A 23,513-nucleotide genomic window follows, 5' to 3' on the forward strand; every position below is an offset into this window, starting at 1 on the left:
GAGTAATTATTTTAAGGTTTGGCGCCATCTTCCGAAGGTATTAGATAAAATTACATTCCTATAGGGCGGATGTGTAATGGGTTTACAACAAAAGAAAGAATTTATTACCTTAAGGGTCTAAAGTTGCTAACACCAAGGCCACTACTTTTTTTTCTACATACCAACTATATTAATTAATACACATTCAAGGATACAATTCAGGGGATGTGGAAACTTGGCAACAAACATTGGCTCATCAATGAAATCTTTTACTAGTTTTATTTTGACAGTTTCTAACTCTCTGAGAGGCTCTAAGCTATTTGAATATCTTAAGCTTCCCGTGCCTTTCGAGGCTGGGAGACTGTAAGCAATCGTATGCATAGCTGTAGGAGTCCAGGTAAACTTGTCAGGCGAGTTAGAGAGCCATCTGAGGGATTTGGATTTAAACACTCCTAATTGCCCAGGAACTTTATTAATTGGAGCTGTAAGTTAACTCTTTGACAGAGAGAGCGAGATGGTGGTGGGGGACAGCCCCCAGTAAAGTCAGAGGTGAGAGCACAAAACGATAAAGTAGGCAGACTCTGGTTTTTTGGGGGTAGATGCTCGAGAATATCTGGGGGGACTCCCTAGGCTCAATCCCGCCTTTGCGTATGCCGAGCCTCCTTCCTCATGACCTTTGTCACGAGTGGAATGTCTCTCTCCGGCTCCCGGCACATAACTAATGAGAACATACTGTATAGCACAGGAAACTCTACTTAATCCTCTGTGATGACCTGAATGAGAAGGAAATCCAAAAGAGAGAGGATATATGTATACATATGGATGATTCATTTTGCTATACAGCTGGAACTAATACAACATGGTAAAGCAACTATACTCCAATAAAAATTAATTTTTAAAAAACTATCTCTTCCAATAAATTATTTGCTATGTTTCGGGAGTTGGTGCTGGAGATAGGTGGAGGTCACTGGAAGGGATTGAGGCTGAAAATTTTTTTAATTAACTTATTTTTTATTGAAGGATAGTTGCTTTATAAAATTTTGTTGTTTTATGTCAAAACTCAACATGAATAGGCCATAGGTATACATGTATCCCCTTCTTTTTGAACTTCCCCCCCATCTCCCTCCCCATCCCACTCCTCTGGGTAGATACACAGCCCCTGTTTGAGTTTCCCGAGCCATATAGCAAATTCCTGTTGGCTATTTTACATATAAATGGCAACCCACTCCAGTGTTCTTGCCTGGAGAATCCCAGGGACGGGGGAGCCTTGTGGGCTGCCGTCTATGGGGTCGTACAGAGTCGGACACGACTGAAGCGACTTAGCAGCAGCAGCAGCAGCAATGCAAGTTTCCGTGTCACTCTTTCCATTCATCTCACCCTCTCCTCCACTCTCCCCATGTCCACAAGTTTATTCTCTATGTCTGTTTCTCCACTGCTGCCCTGTAAGTAATTTCTCCCCTGCTGCCCTGTAAGTAATTTCTAGATTCCGTATATATGAGTTAGAATATGATATTTGTCTTTCTCTTTCTGACTTACTTCACTCTGTATAATAGGTTCTAGGTTCATCCACCTCATTAGAACTGACTCAATGGTATTCATTTTTATGGCTGAGTAATAGTCCATTTTGTATATGTACCACAACTTCTTTATCCATTCATCTGTCGATGGACATCTAAGTTGCTTCCATGTTCTAGCTATTGTAAATAGTGCTGCAATGAACAATGGGATACATGTGTCTCTTTCATTTTGGTTTCTTCAGGGTATACGCCTAGGAGTGGGATTGCTGGGTCATATGGCACCCCACTCCAGTACTCTTGCCTGGAAAATCCCATGGACGGAAGAGCCTGGTAGGCTGCAGTCCATGGGGTCGCTAAGAGTTGGACACGACTGAGCGACTTTGCTTTCACGTTTCACTTTCATGCATTGGAGAAGGAAATGGCAACCCACTCCAATGTTCTTGCCTGGAGAATCCCATGGACAGGGGAGCCTGGTGGCTGCCGTCTATGGGGTCACACAGAATTGGACACGACTGAAGTGACTTAGCATAGCATAGCATAGCATTGCATGGTGGTTTTATTCCTAGTTTTTGAAGGAATCTCCATACCATCTTCCACAGTGGCTGTATCAGTTTACATTCCCACCAACAGAGCAAGAGCATTCCCTTTTCTCCACAGTCTCTCCAGCATTTATAGTTTGTAGGATCTTGATGATGGCCATTCTGACCAGTGTCAGGTGATATCTCATTGTAGTTTTTTTTTTTCTCTTCCAATCATTATTCTGTGATTTATTTGAATTTCATACTTATTATTAAAGATAGGCTTTGTTATAAGATCATTTTTTAAAATAAATTGATTTATTTTAACTGGAGGCAAATTACTTTACAATATTGTGGTGGGTTTTGCCATATATTGACATGGCTGATTCATTGTAGTTTTGATTTTCATTTCTCTAATAATAAGTGACGTTGAGCATCTTTTCATGTGTTTGTTAGCCATCATCTGTAAGCCTTCTTTGGAGAAATGTCTGTTTAGGTCTTTTTCCCACTTTTTGATTGGGTTGTTTGTTTTTCTGGCATTAAGTTCCATGAGCTGCTTTTATATTTTGGAAATTAATCCTTTGTCAGTTTCATTTGTTATTCTTTTTTCCCATTCTGAAGGGTGTCTTTTCACCTGGCTTCAAGTTTTCTTTGCTGTGCAAAAAATTTTAAGTTTAATCAGGTCCCACTTGTTTACTTTATTTACAGGTCCCACTTTATTTACATTACTGTAGGAGGTGGGTCACAGAGGATGTAGCTTTGATTTATGTCATCGAGTGTTCTGCCTATGTTTTCCTCTAAGAGTTTTATAGTATCTAGTCTTATATTTCTTGCCCATCAGAACATGACCCAGTTTCCCCCTCTGTCAGTCTCTCCCCTCAGGAAGCTTCCATAAACCTCTTATCCTTCTCCACCAGAGGGCAGACAGACTGAAAACAACAATCACGGAAAACTAACCAATCTGATCCCATGGACCACAGCCTTGTCTAACTGAATGAAACTACAAGCCATGTCGTGTAGGGCCACCCACGATGGACGGATCATGGTGGAGAGTTCTGACAAAACGTGGTCCACTGGAGAAGGGAATGACAAACCACTTCAGTGTTCTTGCCTTGAGAACCCCATGAACAGTATGAAAAGGCAAAAAGACAGGACACTCAAGAGGAGCTCCCCAGGTCAGTAGATGCCCAACATGCTACTGGAGATCATTGGAGAAATAACTCCAGAAAGAATGAAGAGATGGAGCCAAAGCAAAAACAACACCCAGTTGTGGATGTGACTGGTGAAGGAAGCAAGGTCCGATGCTGTAAAGAGCAATATTGCATAGGAACCTGGAATGTCAGGTTCATGAATCAAGGCAAATTGGAAGGGGTCAAACAGGAGATGGCAAGAGTGAATGTCGACATTCTAGGAATCAGTGAACTAAAATGGACTGGAATGGGTGAATTTAACTCAGATGACCATTACATCTACTACTGTGGGCAAGATCCCTAAGAAGAATGGAGTAGCCCTCATAGCCAACAAAAGGGTCCGAAGTGCAGTACTTGGATGGAGTCTCAAAAATGACAGAATGATCTTTGTTCATTTCCAAGGCAAACCATTCAGTATCACAGTAATCCAAGTCTATGCCCTGACCAGTAATGCTGAAGAAGCTGAAGTTGAATGGTTCTATGAAGACCTACAAGACCTTCTAGAATTAACACCCAAAAAAGATGTCCTTTTCATTATAGGGGACTGGAATGCCAAAGTAGGAAGTCAAGAAACACCTGGAGTAACAGGCAAATTTGGCCTTGGAGTACAGAATGAAGCAGGGCAAAGGCTAACAGAGTTTTGCCAAGAGAAGGCACTGGTCATAGCAAACACCCTCTTCCAACAATACAAGAGAAGTCCCTACACATGGACATCACCAGATGGTCAACACCGAAATCAGATTGATTATATTCTTTGCAGCCAAAGATGGAGAAGCTCTATACAGTCAGCAAAAACAAGACCAGGAGCTGATTGTGGCTCAGATCATGAACTCTTTATTTCCAAATTCAGACTTAAGTTGAAGAAAGTAGGGAAAACCACTATACCATTCATGTATGACCTAAATCAAATCCCTTATGACTATACAGTGGAAGTGGCAAATAGATTCAAGGGACTAGACATGATAGACAGAGTGCCTCATGAACTATGGATGGAGGTTCATGACATTGTACAGGAGGTAGAGATGAAGACCATCCCCAAGAAAAAGAAATGCAAAAAGGCAAAACAGTTGTCTGAGGAGGCCTTACAAACAGCTGTGAAAAGAAAAGAAGTGAAAGGCAAAGAGGAAAGGAAAGATATACCCATTTGAATGCAGAGTTCCAAAGAATAGCAAGGAGAGATAAGAAAGCCTTCCTCAGCTATCAATACAAAGAAATAGAGGAAAACAATAGAATGGGAAAGACTAGATCTCTCTTCAAGAAAATTAGAGATGCCAAGGGTACGTTTCATGCAAAGATGGGCTCAATAAAGGACAGAAATGGTATGGACCTAACAGAAGCAGAAGATATTAAGAAGAGGTGGCAAGAATACACAGAAGAACTATATAAAAATAATCTTCATGACCCAGATAATCACAATACTGTGATCACTCACCTAGAGCTAGACATCCTGGAATGTGAAGTCAAGTGGGCCTTAGAAAGCATCACGACGAACAAAGCTAGTGGAGGTGATGGAATTCCAGTTGAGCTCTTTCAAATCCTAAAAGATGATGCTGTGAAAGTGCTGCACTCAATATGCCAGCAAATTTGGAGAACTCAGCAGTGGCCACAGGACTGGAAAAGGTCAGTTTTCATTCCAATCCCAAAGAAAGGTAATGCCAATGAATGCTCAAACTACCTCACAATTGCACTCATCTCACATGCTAGTAAAGTAATGCTCAAAATTCTCCAAGCCAGGCTTCAGCAATACGTGAACTGTGAACTTCCAGAGGTTCAAGCTGGTTTTAGAAAAGGCAGAGGAACCAGAGATCAAACTGCCAACATCCGCTGGATCATGGAAAAAGCAAGAGAGTTCCAGAAAAACATCTATATCTGCTTTATTGACTATGCCAAAGCCTTTGACTGTGTGAATCACAATAAACTAGAAAATTCTTCAAGAGATGGGAATACCAGACCACCTCTTGATAAACCTATATGCAGGTCAGGAAGCAACAGTTAGAACTGGACATGGAACAACAGACTGGTTCCAAATAGGAAAAGGAGTACGTCAAGGCTGTATATTGTCACCCTGCTTATTTAACTTATATGCAGAGAACATCTTGAGAAATGCTGGACTGGAAGAAACACAAGCTGGAATCAAGATTGCCGGGAGAAATATCAATAACCTCAGATATGCAGATGACACCACCCTTATGGCAGAAAGTGAAGAGGAACTAAAGACCCTCTTGATGAAAATAAAAGAGGAGAGTGAAAAAGTTGGCTTAAAGCTCAACATTTAGAAAATGAAGATCATGGCATGTGGTCCCATCACTTCATGGGAAATAGATGGGGAAACAGTGGAAACAGTGTCAGACTGCCATTACATCTTATTTTTTGGGGCTCCAAAATCACTGCAGATGGTGACTGCAGCCATGAAATTAAAAGATGCTTACTCCTTGGAAGAAAAGTTATGACCAGCCTAGATAGCATATTGAAAAGCAGAGATATTACTTTGCCAACAAAGGTCCGTCTAGTCAAGGCTATGGTTTTTCCTGTGGTCATGTATGGATGTGAGAGTTGGACTGTGAAGAAAGCTGAGTGCTAAAGAATTGATGCTTTTGAACTGTGGTGTTGGAGAAGACTCTTGAGAATCCCTTGGACTGCAAGAAGATCCAACCAGTCCATTCTAAAGGAGATCAGTCCTGGGTGTTCTTTGGAAGGAATGATGCTAAAGCTGAAACTCCAGTACTTTGGCCACCTCATGCGAAGAGTTGACTCATTGGAAAAGACTCTGATGCTGGGAGGGATTGGGGGCAGGAGGAGAAGGGGATGACAGAGGATGAGTTGGCTGGATGGCATCACTGACTCGATGGACATGAGTTTGAGTGAACTCCGGGAGTTGGTGATGGACAGGGAGGCCTGGCATGCTGCGATTTATGGGGTTGCAGAGAGTCGGACACGACTGAGCAACTGAACTGAAGTGAACTGACTATCTCTTCTGAAGAGGAAGATATAATGTGAAGAGTATTGGATCTAGTTGCCAGAGGTGAACCTGAAGGAAGACTAGATAAGATCCAAGTCAACATGGGTGAAGCAGCAGCCTTTGAAATGATAGATTCTGAAGCAGCATCGGAAATATTTGATGGGAGTGTGGTCCCAGGAGTTACAGATGTAGTTGTCTTCTCAAATGTGTGCTTAATGTCAGCCAAAGTAATAGGGATAGATTTTGAAGATATTGATAATGAAGGGCTCTCAGACATCCCCAAGGTAGGAAGAGTTCCTGTTGTGGAAATTGATGACATTGCCATTACATCTCCAAGTACAAGACCAGTCTGAGAGACTGGGAATGTTGACAAAGACTCTAGACTAACGTAAGGACTCTCTGTTTGCTTCTTGTGGGATGTAGATACATGAGCAGTGGTAGAAGCTGAAAATTCAGAATCTTCAGCTGTGGGTGTGTTCCAGGAAGTCAAAAGCAGAGACTGGGCATTACTAGATGTGGTTCTTGTTTGTAGAAATGGAGATTCAACTCTTTGGGACATAGGAGGAAGAGAAGTCTTTGGAGTAGAGAACTTGGCTTCAGTACTTTGAGGTGAAAAAAGAACTAATGTCGAAGAGGGTGAAGTTGTACCGGATGGAATCCAGGGAGGGTATGAAAGAGGTGTATTCACAGACATGGCACCTTTTGTCAGTTCAGCTGTTGAAGTATTTTCTGATGAGGAAGTCTTCTTTTCTGTATTTGAAGAATGATAAATGGTAATTTTTACACTTTTTGTGGATCCAGGAGTGCTCTTAAAGCCAGTCAAAGATGGGGAAATTTGAATATTCAAGGAAGTGTGGAGATTTTCCAGAGTAGATGAAAGCACACTTTCAGGGGCACCAGTTCTGGAATGAGTATTTATGAGAGCTGTTACTTTACCACTGCTTACAGTTGAAAGGGAGCTGTTAGTAATCCCAGGAAATATGCCCAGACTGGTGCCCTGATATCTTTGTGATGATTGTTGGGCTGTTGATAGAAATGATGAAAATGTGGTCTTTGGAATGGAAGAAATAGGTTCCGTGTTCTTAGAACTGAGTAGAGGAGAGACAGGGATGCCTATGAATGGAGTCACTGTCCCAGCCATGACAGTGGTTGGAATGGTTTTCCCAGAGGGAAAAGTTGGCTCTGCTGGGGAGGAAAAGGATGTAGGTGTGATGCTGGATGATACTTTAGTTATTTCTGAAGTAGTGAAAGCAACGGAAGCCACTGAACTTTTTGAAGCAGACCCAGCATATGTCAAAGGTGTGACATCTAATGACAATGTTTGCATGGTCATAGAAGGCCTGGGGGTAACTGAAGACAATGAAGTATAGAGTGATCCACCTGCTGTGGAAGCATCAGAAGAAACAGTAGGAGGTGGAAAAGCAGAGACATCAACTGACATTGAGGACATCTCAGACCTGGCCCAGAAGTGGCTACAGAGGTACTTTTCAAACAATCTGAATGTCCGTTTTAGAAAATCCAGTCATTAGTACAGTAGGAGTGCCCAAAACCCTTTTAGAGGTGGAGGGAGTGACACTAACTGGCCGTGAGGACATCTAGTAGATATGAATGGACGTTATCATAGAAGTTTTCCCAAGAAGTGCTATAGATACATTTGAAGCAGAAAGGGCTGTAGTGATCCTGTCAGTAGACACAGCTATAAAATTGGCACTAGACAGTCGAGCTGTGGAAGGAGATGGGGACTCAGGGGAAGTCTGTGTGCTTTCAGAAATGAGAGAGGCAACTGAAGACACCTCAGGCTGAGTCCCAGGTGAAAGCAAGTGCAAAAAAGTTGTTTTATTGTTTATAGGATTTGATATCCTGGTTGTCCCAGAAGTTATGGTATCTACAAAGCAGCTGTCCTGGCGGTGTGAGAAACGGTGAGTCACAGAGGTGGTGCTTACTATCTTTTTCTCAGTCCTGGGAGTAGATACTGAGAGGGCACTCATGCTCCCTTTTTCAGGAGATATAAGTGTGGTAATTGTCAGAGCCTGTGAAGGGAGAGCTGTTTTCCCAAGACCAGTAGACATTTCTGAAACATGGACCTCCTCTGTGTTACTTGTGGTTGAGGTAGATGGAGTCTTTGTGCTCCCAGAAGTGGGAGATGGAGCTGGATTCCCCTCAGGTGGAGTTTCTGAAGTCCAAGGTGCTATGTAGATGTGGGTGGAATTCAAGATATCTGTAGTTTCGTTGTATGAACTCTTAGGGGTCGTTTTCATTGATTTTGTAGAAAACCAACTTTTTCTCACCTCAGCAGTTGTTGTATTATCCAATCGGGTAGTCAGCTTCTCTGCATCAGGAAAGGGGGAAATAGACTCATCTGTTGCTTCCAGCATTGTTGCAAATGGAGAAACCTTCATCATCACTGCTAGAGGTGATTTTCCCTCAAGATAATGGGAAGTTGTTTCTTTCCTTGGCACAGTAGCAATGAATCTTTGTATCATTGCAGAGTCTGGAACAGGGGCTGTTGTCTCTCCAAATGCAATTGTACCATTTGTCTCTGTGTGTTCTCAGAAGCACTCTCCTCAGTGGAAAAATTTGGTTCCACATCAGCAAGGGTAGATATTCTATCTACAAGTGGAATACCTGTCTCCCTTGGTGTTGAAAGAAGTTCATTTCCAAGTCCTGTGAATGCAGGGGTGGTTTTGAGTAGTAAGGTGCTAAATTTAGACTCAGGCAGTTTGGTTACAGATGTGACTCCAGAAACCATGGAGAAGTTAGTGAGCCATGGAGATGTCAATTTGGATAGAACTGTTGTATATCTGTCTGTAGTAGTATTAGCCATAGTGGTGGCCTTGCACTCTGTGGATGCTTCTGGTTGGGTGATAACATTAGTAGCTGTGGATGAATGCTCTGTATTAGAAGGACTCCCATGGAACACTGATGTCAACAAGGTCTGATCTGGCCTGGAAGTCCAAGTGATCTCATTTGTGAAGAATAGATGGATACCTTCATCACTTGTTGATGTGGGACCAGACTCAGATTCCTTGGATGTGGAAGCTGATCTAGTGGAAATCAGAGGAAGCATGTTTCCACCACCTGTGGGTATATTCTGTGCATATACTGGCCCCGTGATTGTGGGGAATATAGTTTCAGCCGCTGTAGTGCAAGTGTTTGCCCAGGAGTCAAGGCTGTATGTGTCGTCTCAACATCAATAACGATCTGTACACCCTGAGCTCTGGTGTATGGAGAGGATGTCCTGAAAGAAAGTGCCATAGAAGAGGCCTCTTTTGGTATGAAGGTAGATATTGCGTCTTCCATGGTGGGTGAAGAGTCAGCCTGGAAATTTGTAGATGGTGATTCTATTTCAGCTGTTCTTAGCACAGGTGTCATCTCAATAGGGAGAAGGCAATGGCAGCCCACTCCAGTACTCTTGCCTGGGAAATCCCATGGACAGAGGAGCCTGGTGGGCTACAGTCCATGGGGTCACTAAGAGTCGGACACGATTGAGCAACTTTGCTTTCACTTTTCACCTTCATGCATTGGAGAAGGAAATGGCAACCCACTCCAGTGTTCTTGCCTGGAGAATCCCAGGGACGGGGAAGCCTGTTGGGCTGCAGTCTATGGGGTCGCACAGAGTCGGACATGACTGACGCGACTTAGCAGCAGCAGCAGCAGCATCTCAATAGACTTAGTTGAATAAACTGAAAATGGTATTTCCACATCAGTTGTGGCCAATGTGGATGCTATCTGCTGCTGCTGCTAAGTCACTTCAGTCATGTCCAACTCTGTGTGACCCCATCTACGGCAGCCCACCAGGCTCCCCCGTCCCTGGGTTGTCTGATTTCTAGGAAATACAGAATCCATTGAAACGGCTGTGGAGATAAGCACAGACTCAGGTGACAGTGTTGATGCAGTCCCAATGGGAGTAGCTGTAGTTGAAGTCGGATCCACTGTGGACTGATGCACACTTCTAGCAGCTGCAGATGCAGGAAACTCCTGGCTAGCTGTGGCAATAGGGAGTGCCCCAGTACCTGGGGGTTTGTGTTTGGGCCAAGATATTGTAGACATGGATTTTGACTCAATCGGTGAGAATAAAGATGCTGTCCTCCTAACAGCCGACTGAGATCCAGTTACTGAAGGTTTGGATACAATTGAATTGTTGGTAAATCTAGATGTGTACAGGAAATTAGTAGCTACTGCTGAATGAGAAGTCTCAGTAGCAATGGATTCAGCCATTTTGGTTGTCCCTGTGCTCTCTGAAGATGGGGATTTCGTTATTTTCATGGAATTGGTAGTAGGGCCTACGAAGGTACTCTTGGTAGACAGAGCAATGGCTGCTGACGTAGACAAAAGGTCTGCTGCAAATGTAGCTGTCTCATTTTTTAAAGACTATGGAAGTCTTTAAAAAAATTGGTGTAGGATGTTGATATATGGCTAAATTTTATTTTAAAAAATTGGTTCAGTCATTGTTTTCAGTGGTGGAGATGTTGTATTGGACTATGGTCAAATTGTATAATCAGTTGCAAATACAGGCATGCTTTTAGACACCACTGTAGAAGAATATGCAGTCTTCTGTGGTTTTAGTCCAGTAACTTGGGATGGAATTGTCAAGTCTATTTGTTGTGAAAGAGTGGAACTTGTTTCTTGAATTATTATATTTTCAGAAAGAACTGAAAAGTTACAAAGCATATGTTAGTTTGCATTCAACTTTAGAAGTCAGAAAAGATTCTTTAAGAAAGAGCTCTATAATGGCTTTTCATATTCTTAAGAGGACATAAGTATCAGATATAAATCCAATCACGTGGTTACAATTGGCCATTGAATAACAGGGGTTGAGCTGTGTGGGTCCACTTACACATGGATTTTTTTTCCAATAGTATAAACTACAGTAATTCACAATCCACAGTTGGTTGAATCCTCAGGTGTAGAACAGCAGATACAGAGAAACAACAGATACAGAAGGCCAATTGTAAGTTGTATTGGAGTTTTCACTGCTCTGGAGGGTTGCCATTCCTCACTTTCCCTTGTTGAAGGGTCAAATGTACCTGGTTTTTCTTAAGATGATTTTCTACTTTCCAAAAATCTATATATGGTTCTCATAATGCCCTGGTTAAGTAACAAGTCAAAGGACATCAATTCCATTATATCTTCATTAAAAAAAAAAACAAAAACAAAAAACAGGCATTCCTAACAGAGGGATGCATGGTAGCACACTGATTAAGAGGATTACCTTTGGAAATGAATCAATCTCTTGAAAGACACAAGTTATAAAAACTCACTTAAGAAGAAATAGATAACTTTGAATAGTCCTGTATCTATTACAGAAGTTGGATTATGTCTTTAAGTCTTCCAAAAAAGAAGATCGGCTTTGGATTCAAACAGATGTATTTTTAAATCATGGTTCCCTCACTTATTCATTATGTAATCTTGGGCTAGTTAGTTTACCTTTCTGTGCATCACTTTCCTCCTTTCTAATAAGAGATAATAACACTGACCTTATTTCGAGGGGATTTTCCTGGTGGTCCAGTGGATAAGACTCAGAGCTCCCAATGCAGGGGGCCTGGGTTCAATCCCTGGTCAGGGAACAAGATCCCACATGCTGCAACGAAGACTGAGCATGCTACAACTAAGACCCGACACAGCCAAATAAATAAAGATTTTTTTTAACAGTTTTGAGAATTGAGTTAATGCATGTAAAAACTCTTAGCATAGCACCTGGGGCACAGTAAGTGCTCAAAAATGATTAACTGTTGTCAACTGCTTATATTCATCTCAATACTGTAGATTGAAAATGTTTTGATCTGGGACACCAAGATTTAAATTTTCTTGAACATATGCCATTTATGTATGTATATTTACAAATAATGTGTATATATATATAATAAATTTACACTATGTATATTATAAACATAGTCAAAATATGTCAAAAGAATGATAACAATAAATAGAAACTTCCCAATATTTTCTTCCTGCACTCTAATGTATTATCTGTATGCTCCCTAGAATTGTGTACCTCACTTTGAAGACCACTGGAGCCTACGTATGTCTCAATTCAAGTCAATTAAATTGAACAAGTATTGTAAATACTATTGTAGATTCTGTGAGAAATGTATAGAGTTCATGGCATGATTTTTTCCCTCAGAGAGCTCACACTTTTATTGGAAAATCTTATATTACTGAAAAATTTTTAGACAAAATGTAACATAATATTTTAAAAACAAAACAGTAAAAACACAATGAAATAATACAGTTGATAATAAAGTGAGCAATGGAATATACTCAGGTTTCACGTCTCTAAAGTAATGAGTTGGCCAAAAAGTTTGTTTGGATTTTTCCATAAGATGTTACAGGAAAACCCAGGTGAACTTTTTGGCCAACCCAATACAAAGGGCGATCAGTGCACTAGCTCCAAGCTAATGAGGAAGCGTTTTTTTAGAACATGTGGGCCTTTTGAGAAATGATAAGGTTTGGATAGTGAAAGCAAACTCACACAGCAATGAATAGAGAGGCATTGAAAGGACCAGTCTAACTGGAAGGGAGTTATGTTGGATAGGGGTACAGAAGAATGTCAGACTAGGATGGGTGGGCAGACAGATAAGAGAAGATAAGATAGCAGCTTTACTTACTACAAGCCAAGCACTGTGCTACTTGCTCTCATATTTAATGCAACTAACAACCTTATAAGGTAGATATCACAATTAACCACATTTTAGAGTTGAAGAAACTGAGTGTCAGAATCTTTCCATGAATTAATTGCTCAAGTTCACACTTGGAGGTCTATCATCTATGGTCTTAATGACTATACCATTTGCAAAGATGTAAATTCTTGAACAAGGAGATTGAGTTGATAAAAAGTAAATTTTAAAAGGTGACTCAGATGGTAAAGAAGCTGCCTGAAATGCAAGAGACCTGGATTCAATCCCTGGGTCGGGAAGATCCCCTGGAGAAGGGAATGGCAACTCACTCCAGTATTCTTGCCTGGAGCATTCCATGGACAGAGGAGCCTGGTGGGCTACAGTCCATGGGGTCGCAAAGAGCTGGACACACCTGAGTGACTAACACTTAGACTTAGTCTTTAAGGAAAATGAATTCTATGGCAGTGTACAGGATGGATAGGAATGGGAAGAAACTGAGCGCAAGGAGACTTTTAAGAACACTGATAGAGTCCTCCTCCCCACCTCACTCCCACCAACCCAGCCATCCACTCCACCTGCACTTGAGCAGACAAGCACTGCTGGACATAGCCATATAGGAGGATGAATTAATATTTCTATAAATTCATGATCACCAACCTCAAATAAGCCTTTTACACTGTGCATCCAGCCTAGTACATTTCTCTAGTCAATTTATGCTCCTACTCTGCAATAACTATTGATAGTCTTCCCCATTCTCAGATTTACCCTCACATGTTTATCAAGTAACCTTGCCTCTCACTTCATAAAAAAAACAATAGAAGTCATCGGACAGAAACTTAGCTGTGCTGACTTCCCCTCCTGATTTTAAACACGTTCCACTCTCTTGCAAAAGAAAACAAAACCCCTATATCCTTCTACAGGTACTGTCCTCTCACTCTTCTCCCCGTCACACCCAAACTTTTTTAAAAAAGTTTATCAGACATCCCTCGCGGTCCAACAGTAAAGACTCTATGCTTTCACTGTAGAGGGCTCAAGTTTGATCCCTGGTTGAGTTCAGATGGTAAAGCATCTGCCTGCAATGCGGGAGACCTGGGTTCGATCCCCAGGTTGGGAAGATCCCCTGGAGAAGGAAATGGCAACCCACTCCAGTAGTCTTGCCTGGAAAATTCCATGGATGGAGGAGCCTGGTAGGCTACAGTCCATGGGACTGCAAAGAGTCGGACACGACTGAGCAATTTCACTGGCACTGATCCTGCATGCCATGCAGTGCCACCATAAAATAAAATAAAACTAATAATAAGCTAATAAAATAAAACTAATAATCTTTAAAAAGTTTATCGATACTGGCTATATCCATGTTCCCCTGACCCATTCTTTCACCCACAGTAAGCTGGCTTCTGCCATCATCATTCAACTGAACAGCACTCACTAAGGCCACCAGTGGCCTCCATGTAGACAAATACTATGAATACAAATACAATACAAATACTATGAATACAAATACAATACAAATACTATGAATACTTTGTCAGTCCTCATCTTACTTGACCTTTCAACAGCTTTTGATAACGTTGACCACTCCCTCCCTCTTAAAATACTCTTTTAATTGACTTCCAAGACATAATGCACTCTTGGTTTTTCTCCTATTTCTCTGGCCACTCCTTCTGGCTATCACCTTTGCAGACATACTTTATTTTACCTGGCCATTAAATATCAGGGTTCCCCAAGGATCGGTCCCAGCACCTCTTTTCTTCTCACTCTATGGTTTCTTCACCCCTTGGATTCAAACTTACACCAATACACAGATGAATCTTGAAGTTATATTTCTAGACTAGATCTCTATTCCAAACTCCACACTTATATAACCAATTGCTCACTTGACATCATCTCTTGCATATATATCTCATTAACACCTCAACTCAATATGCCCCAATCTGAACTCTCTCCAAACTGGGTCCTCTTTTAGTATTCCCTCAGTGAATGACATCATCATACATTACACTGTGCAAGTCAAAACTCTCTCCCTCTGTCTCCTTTGCTTTCTTTCATCTGCTATAGCCAACTCATAATCTTGTCCTATGGATCTTACCTGCTAAACATCTCTAGATTCCATCTTTTTCTCCATCATTATCACTTACAACTGTGCCAAAAGCCACCATCAATCTCTCACCTAGACTATGACAGTAGCTTCCCAACTAGATTCTGCCTTCATTCTTGGTGCTCCTCCAATCTGTTCCATAATACAATCAGAATGATCTTTTTGACATGCAAATTTGATCATGTATCACACACACACACACCTTCACATACTTAGCTCCCTTTAGTGGCCTTGTGTTACTTATAGGATTAAAAGAGAAAAATTGTCAGGACTTCCCTGGTGGTCCAGTGGTTAAGAATCTGCCTTGCAATGCAGGGGATGGGGGTTTGATCCCTGGTCAGGGAAGTAAAATCCCACATGCGGCAAAGCAGCTAAGCCCATGAACTGCAATAACTGAGTCCACACACCACAATGAAAGATCCCAGACACTGCAGTGAAGATCCCACGTGCCACAACTAAAACCTGAGGCAGCCGAATAAATACATAAATAAAGTTTTTTTTTTTTTAATTTTAACAGAGCTTAAATAAACTATGCATGGTTTGGTCCCTACCTACCTACCTCTTCATTCTCAGTTTGTACTAAGTTTCTCCCTTGTTTTCTGGGCTTCAACCCATCAGCCTCATTTTAATCCTCTAATACTTGGCATTATTCTGCCACCACAAAAGCGTTACATATGCTGCTTCTTCTACTTAGAATGATCTTCCCACCCTTCTTCATCTGATTAATGTCTATTCATCCTCCAGATCTCGCTCATGCATCACTTCTTCAAGGAAGCCTACCTTCTTTTGCCTTCATGACTGGGTCAAACCAATCTATTCTAGGCTCTTATGACAACCTTCTTATGACATCCCTCATACCTCTTCTTCATAGTGCTTGTCACAGATGCAATTTTACATGTGTGCCTGTGTGCTTATTAATATATGTCTTTCTCACTACACTGTATGGGTAGGGACCTCGTCTTTCTTTGCTCACTCACCATTGCATCCTCAGTGCCTAATACAGTGCCCAGCACATGGTAGATGTCCAATATATATTTGCTAACTAACTGGACAAGTGGAAATGATGAAGGTTTGGAATAAGATGAGAGTAGTGTGGGAAATCCCAATCCTACAGCTATTGGAAAGGAAGAATTGACAGGATATGTTAGCAAAGAGGTTTAAGAAATGAAGATAGAGAAGTCTCAGGGAACTTGGCTTCTGCTTTTGAACTAATTGGAGAACAGTGGTGATAGTCATAGAACTAGGAAAATTGGGAGAGCAGCCTCATTCAGAAGGAAAACACCCACTTCAGGCTTGGATAAGGGGAATTTGGAATGATGGTGGAAAATCTAAGAGAAAACAGTACATAGTAAAATTCAAGACTGGGTCATAATTTTTCTGCAGTTCAAATCACCCAAAATGAAATCATGCATATTTACCATTGGGAAATTATTATTTTGAATCTACCTGGGAAGCACACCATCTATGATATAGGAATAACTATGGTGGTAGACAATCTACTAACTTATTTCACTGTCTCAGGCATTAAAATTGCTTTTAATTTGCATGTACAGAAATTCTGAGATGTGCGTGGGATGTTCTTTGAGATTCTGTGGTCATCAGCAAATAGAATGAGTGACAATCAGAAACCTGCAACTAACTGTATAGATCAGTTGAAAAGTTCACACATTTAGAAAAAGAAAACAAAATGGTATAAGAAGTGCTTTTTTACTTAATTTTACAACAGTATTTCAATTATCAGAGATTCACATCCTATCAAGCTATAACAGCACAATATTTATTTCAAGCTTTCTGCCTTCAGATTTGACCATAACTGCAAGTAAAAGAATTGTCAGGATCTGGGCTCCCATTTTTACAGATGGCTTTATCACAGCCAATTGGCTTAGCAAACCTGTTAAAGTGTCACTTATATCACATTGGAGGAGTGTGGCATCCCAGGGCCTTAATCACTCCCCATGAATGCACTAATTATCGATAGAAGGGTTCACAATTCCCATTCCTTAACAAATGATTTATGATTGAGCTGCATTCACTTTTAGGAAAACAATAATACACTAAATACCACAAAAGCCTAAGTTATGTTCTTTGATGCAGCATTCAAACAGCACTGTTACAGAAACCCTTAACAAGTAACGGGAAACTCTTTTAGAACATAGAGGATGGGAATTAGGCATGGTATTTTTATCTAGAGAGGGCTGAGCTATAGATGTTAATTGTTATTAACACTTCTTGTAAGCATCTCAAAAAGAAGCAAAAGATTGAGAAAAAGAAAGACAAATGAGTTGAACAAAATTGCCAAGCAGGTGGCGTTTTAAGTACCAGATATTGCTTAGGAAATAATGCAACTTTCATTTTAACTTAGGGGCTTCCCAGGTGGCTCAGTGGTAAAGAATCCACTTGCCAATGCAGGAGACATAGGAGATAGGGCTTCAGTCCCTTGGTCAGGAAGATCCCCCGGAGAAGGGAATGACAATTCACTCCAGTATTCTTGCCTGGAAAATCCCATGGACAGAGGAGCCAGTGAGCTGCAGTCTGTGGGTTAGCAAAGAGTCTGAGCAACTGAGCACACACACATGCACACATTTTAACTTAAAACCTGGATTTGTATATTTCAGCAAACAAATCCCATTGAATCTTTCAGATGAAATGTTTTTAATAAAGACTCAAGTCTTCTGTAATTAAAGCACAGAATTTTAGAACTGCCTTGGAGATTGTATTCAATCCCCTCACTTAGAGATTAGGTCCAAAGGGGTGCAGTGTTGAAAAGATGAGATTTCCACAGGTGAAACATGTAGAGAAGAAATAAGACTGTGTGCGCTGGTACCTCAGTTATCCGGTACCCATAAGTGCATGCCCTCAATTTACACAGAAAACCACAAACCCTGGAGAAAGAAGGGACTCTATCTAGAAGAATCAAGGATTGGAAAACTTAAATAATAAAAGCCAGGTTGTGCAGATGCTGAACTGCTCAACAGAAAGCAATCACCCAGAACAGTCAGATACAAACTTTAGAAGAGATCATCACAGTGTTAAACCAAAACATGAAGACACCTTGCAAGCCTTGGCATTGAAACCCATTGGGAATCCCAAATTATAGCCATGCTCTGAAACAATGTTGTTTATATTAAAACAAACATCTTGAAAAACATCTACTTCTGCTTTATTGACTATGCCAAAGCCTCTGACTGTGTGGATCACAACAAAGTGTGGAACATTCTTAAAGAGGCGGAAATACCAGACCACCTTACCTGTCTCCTGAGAAATCTGCATGCGGATCAGGAAGCAACAGTTAGAACTGGACATGGAACAACAGACTGGTTCCAAATTGGGAAGGAGTACATCAAGGCTGTGTGCGGTCACCCTGTTTGCTTAACTTCTATGCAGAGTACATCATGCGAAATGCCAGGCTGAATGAAACACAAGCTGGAATCAAGATTGCTGGGAGAAATACCAATAACCTCAGATATGCAGATGACACCACCCTTATGGCAGAAAGCAAAGAGGAACTAAAGAGCCTCTTGATGAAGGTGAAAGAGAGAGTGAAAAAGCTGGCTTAAAACTTAACATTCAAAAAATGAAGATAATGCCCTCTTGCCCTATCACTTCATAGCAAATAGATGAGAAAACAATGGAAAGAGTGACAGACTATTTTCTTGGGCTCCAAAATCACTGCACATGGTGACTGCAGCCATGAAATTAAAAGACTCTTGCCCCTTGGAAGAAAAGTTATGACCAACCTAGACAGCATATTAAAAAGCAGAGACATTACCTTGCCAACAAAGGTCCATGTAGTCAAAGCTATGGTTTTTCCAGTAGTCATGTATGGATGTGAGAGTTGGACCATAAAGAAAGCTGAGTGCTGAAGAATTGATGCTTTTGAATTGTGGTGTTTGAGAAGAGTCTTGAGAGTCCCTTGGACTGCAAAGAGATCCAACCAGTCCATCCTAAAGGAAATCAGTCCTGAATGTTCATTGGAAGGACTGATGCTGAACCTGAAACTCCAATACTTTGGCCACCTGATGAGAAGAACTGACTTATCTGAAAAGACCCTGATGCTGGGAAAGATTGAAGGCAGAAGGAGAAGGGGACGACAGAGGATGAGACGGTTGAATGGCATCACCGACTTGATGGACCTGAGTAGGCTCTGGGAGTTGGTGATGGACAGGAAGTCTGGCATGCTGCAGTCCATGGGGTCGCAAAGAGTCAAACAGAACTGAGCGACGGAACTGAACTGAAACAATATTCCTTGAATAATCACTCATATCCCAAACAGAGTCCATTTAATCCCGTCAGAAGCTTTTTAACCAAGATTCATGGGAATTAAAGATCTTTTCAAACCCTAAGTCTAGCAACTAATTAGAATGGGCTAGCAAACCTGTTCAATTGATGCAGAAAAATCTTTTGACAAAATCCCACATCCATTCATGAAAAAAAATATCTTGGCAAGTTCGGAATGGAGGGTGTTTCTATTAACTTGATAAAGATCACCAAGAAACCTACAGCTAACATCAACCATAATGGTGAAAGACTGAATGTCTTCCCACTAACACTGCGAAATAGGCAAGGATGTCAACTCTCACCACTCTTATTCAACATAAATAGTATGGAAAGTTAGAGGCACTCCAATAAAAAAGGAAAAGAAATAGTAGGCATTGCAAATTAAGTGATTGTCTTGTCCATGCAGAAAATCACAAGGAAGCTAAAAAAAAACCACACACACACACAAAAAAAACCCTCCTGAAACTTAAAAGTGAGTTCAGTAAGGTTGGAGGACACAAAATTAACACAAAGTAAAGCATTCTTAGACTTGACACCAAAAGCATGATCCACAAAAAGAATAATAATAAATTATACTTCATCAAAACTAAAAGCTTTTGCTCTGTGGAAGCCCATGTGAAAAGGATAAAAGAATAATCTACAGATTAGTAGAAAAGATTTGCAAAACATATGTCCAACAAAGGACTAAAATATATAAAGAATTCTCAAAACTCAACAGTAAATACATTCAATTTAAAAACGGCAAATAAATTAGTACTCTGGGATTAACATATATACACTGCTGCTGCTGCTGCTAAGTCGCTTCAGTCGTGTCCGACTCTGTGCGACCCCATAGACGGCAGCCCACCAGGCTCCCCCGTCCCTGGGAGTCTCCAGGCGAGAACACTGGAGTGGGCTGCCATTTCCTTCTCCAATGCATGAAAGTGAAAAGTGAAAGTGAAGTCACTCAGTCGTGTCCAACTCTTAGCGACCCCATGGACTGCAGCCCACCAGGCTCCTTCATCCATGGGGTTTTCCACTACTACATATAAAATAGCTAAACAATAAGGACTTGTACAGCACAGGAAACGATACTCAATATCTTGTAGTAACCTATATGGAAAAGAATCTGTAGAAAAATATATATGTGTATAACTGAATCACTTTGCTGTACACTTAGAAGTAACACAACATTGTAAATTAACTATACTTCAATTTTTAAAAAAAGAGAAAATAGGCAAAAGACATGAATAGTTCATTGAAGAGGTTAAATAGACAGCAAATAATCACAGTAAAAGAGGTTCAACATTCTTAGGCATCAGGGAAATGCAAATTAAAACCACAATATGACATCACTACACACTTACCAGAATGGCTAAATTGAAAAACAGTGACAATACTCGATGCTGACAAGAATGCAGAGAAACTGGACCACTCATACACTGCTGGCAGAATAGAATATGGTACAACCACTTTGGCAAACAATCGGACAGTTTTATATAAAATGAAATGTTCAACTATTACACTTTGGGGCATTCATCCCAGAGAAACCAAAATCTATTCTCACACAGAAACCTGCACACAAATACTCATAGCAGAGGTTTTTTGGTAATCGCAAAAAATTAGAATCATCCCAGATGCCTTTTAACAGGTGAATGGCTAAACAGTGCTATATCCACACCATGGAATCTTTGCAGTGGAAAGAAATGAACTATGGGTAAACACAACAACCTGGATGACTCTCCAGTGAATGATGCTAAGTCAATAAAAGCCAATCCTGGGCTTCCCAGGTGGTTCAGTGGTAAAGAATCTGCCTGTCAGTGCAGGAGACGCAGGTTCAATCCCTGATCCGGGAAGATCCAACATGCCATGGAGCAATTAAGCCCATGTCCCACTACTATTGAGCCTATTCTTTAAAGCCCACAAACCACAACTCCTGAGCCTGTGTACTGCAACTACTGAAGTCCACGCACTCTAGAGCCCGTGCTCTGCAACAAGAGAAGCCACCACAATGAGAAGCCCAGGTACTGTGGCTAGAGAGTAGCCCCCACTTGCCACAACTAAGAAAAATCTGCACAGCGATGAAGACCCAGTACAGCCAAGAATACAAATAAATAAATAGATAAACTTTTAAAAAGCAAATCCTTAAAGGTTACATATTGTATGATTCGATTTGTTAATGTGGTTGAAATGACAAAATTTTAGAAACAGAGGACAGATTATTTGTAGTTGTCAAAGGTTAGGGATGCGAGAAGCAGAGATGTGGGGAAAGGGAGGAAGGTGGGCATGTTTATAAAAGGGCAACATGATGGATCATTGCAGTGTTGAAACCATTAGCCATTCTGTATCTTGACTGTGTTGATGGACACACAAGCCAACACAGGTGATAGAACTATATAGAACTTAATACACACACACACACACACACACGAATGAGTACAAGTAAAACTAGAGAAATATGAATTATATCAGTGGATTGTGTCTAGGTCAATATTCTGGTTATGTCATAGCTTTACAAAAACGTTACAATTGGGGGAAACTGGGCAAAGTGTACAAGGGATCTCCAGCTGCATGTGAACCTACAGTTATCTCAATGAAAATTCATTAAAAGAAGCAAATCCAAAAGTCTACACCCTGCAGGCAGTTGAACAATAACTGAATGTCCGTTTGTACTGGAGAGACCACAGAAGCCATGGAGAGTGGCCTCCATCTTTGAAGGGCTTACGAACGTGTTTCATCTCATTCACCTTTTGTGAACAAGAGATCACTTGTGCAAATGACCTGCATGAGTTTTGCTGCCTGTGTATTTTAAAGTGGTGATAATCCATACTAATTCATAGGGGCCTGTAGACTTAATTGCCATTTGCTCCTTCACTTTGGACCAAATTGTATTATTGTAACCATTGGGAGCTAGAGGACAGAGGTATGGAGTAGCTGAATATTCATGAGGCATTTTGTTGCGGATGTACCTGCCCACAGAATATTAAGTAGAACATTTGATAAGGTACCAAATTCTGCTTGTGATTTGGGTATATCACCTCATATTAAATCTTTGCATTTTTCTAGACCACATTTCACATCTGATTTTTCTTTCAATCACGACCTCTGGAAATATAATTCAGAGTGTGTTTATTAGATTTGTGAGAGATAATGGTGACCAGAAACTGTCACAGACACATCTGCCTATGGGGTAGAAAAAATACAAAATGAGCATCTTTAAGATGATGAGGAAAAAAAAAATTGTTTTCAAAATGGTGTCTGTATTCAGTTTCCAGGCAAGGACACAAAAAATGAATGCTGCAATAGAGAGAGAGAGAGGCTAGAAGTTTCCATCTCTGAATCCATAGACGAATGTCACCCTGTACAGGAGAATACAAATAAGGAGGTTTGAACGAACTTCAAACAGCCCTTGCTTATCATTCATGATGAAAAATGAGTATCACACAGAGAATTGATGTACAGGGGCAAAACCAAATCGCATTTTACCTAGAAGAGCCCATCAGAGCGTCCTATCAGAACTGGTAATTGGACAGAAAGCTTAATAGTGGGCCAGACAAATGTCTTAGAGAGTATGTAAACTATAAAATCAATCAGTGCATATTTTAAGAATGGTTAGTTCATAAAGTAATTCAAAACAGCTGGAGCATTAGATTAATTAATGGGCTTCCCTGGTGGCCCAAACAGTAAAGAATCTCCCTGCAATGCAGGAGATTCGGGTTCGATCTCCAGGTCGGGAAGATCCTCTGGAGAAGGAAATGGCTACACGCTCCAGTATTCTTGCTGGAGAATTCCATGGATTAATTTCATAAATCTCAGCAAATCAACAGCTTCACGCACACAACGACCTTATGCTTTGATACAGGGTAGATTTTGCAGAACTGACTCAGTTCATGTTACTTTATTCTTTTCCAAGAAGGGATTTTTCAAATGCATTAACTGAGTGATTTAATCTACATACCTTTAGGAAGACTCCTCACCTTCATACATTCCCAAGTCAGAGCAAATCTTTGTTGGATCATGTGTCTGAGCTGAGATTAGGCAATTATGCTCAACATACCTAGAGAGGAATTTTAGTTTGTGATCAGTCCCTAATTGTCACTTCAAGAAATTTTGGTCACCATCCATTCCTTTTAAAAATACATTAGACTTTTGTCATATCTAAAGCCTGGAAACAACTTAAAAGTCCTTCAAAGGGAGCTCATTGAATAAATTATACCATAGCTCTATTCTATATAATCAGAAAGCCCTATATTTTCTGATATTGAAATATCTCCAAAATATACTATAAAATGTAAAAAAAAATACAGAGGACTATGCTTATGGTCATGATCTCAAATGTGAAAGAGAAAAATGAAGAATATTTACACTGAAACACAGT

The 23,513-nt window shown here is 40.7% G+C and overlaps 2 protein-coding genes and 1 pseudogene across 2 annotated transcripts; all 3 read right to left on the bottom strand.

Annotated features, from left to right (window-relative positions):
- Positions 1–3,291: 3,291 nt before the first annotated feature.
- On the bottom strand, positions 3,292–7,613 carry LOC129640293 (adhesion G-protein coupled receptor G4-like). Its single transcript, XM_055565517.1, has one exon. The coding sequence runs from the start codon at positions 7,611–7,613 to the stop codon at positions 6,039–6,041; it is 1,575 nt and encodes a 524-aa protein (XP_055421492.1). The 3' UTR covers positions 3,292–6,038.
- Positions 6,416–9,535, bottom strand: LOC129639592 (adhesion G-protein coupled receptor G4-like). The gene is given in 3 exon segments (XM_055564720.1): positions 6,416–8,711; positions 8,714–9,307; positions 9,310–9,535. Coding segments are annotated over 3 exon segments (1,773 nt in total). The 3' UTR covers positions 6,416–7,758.
- LOC129640294 (adhesion G-protein coupled receptor G4-like) overlaps positions 9,491–23,513 on the bottom strand; it is a 39,799-nt pseudogene continuing 25,776 nt past the window's right edge.

This window comes from Bubalus kerabau, chromosome X (assembly GCF_029407905.1).
Source record: "Bubalus kerabau isolate K-KA32 ecotype Philippines breed swamp buffalo chromosome X, PCC_UOA_SB_1v2, whole genome shotgun sequence".
NCBI lineage: Eukaryota > Metazoa > Chordata > Mammalia > Artiodactyla > Bovidae > Bubalus > Bubalus kerabau.

What these genes read in the sequence shown, in the direction of transcription:
- LOC129640293 (XM_055565517.1), bottom strand. Translation starts at nt 7,613, where the DNA reads ATGTCCTCAATGTCAGTTGATGTCTCTGCTTTTCCACCTCCTACTGTT.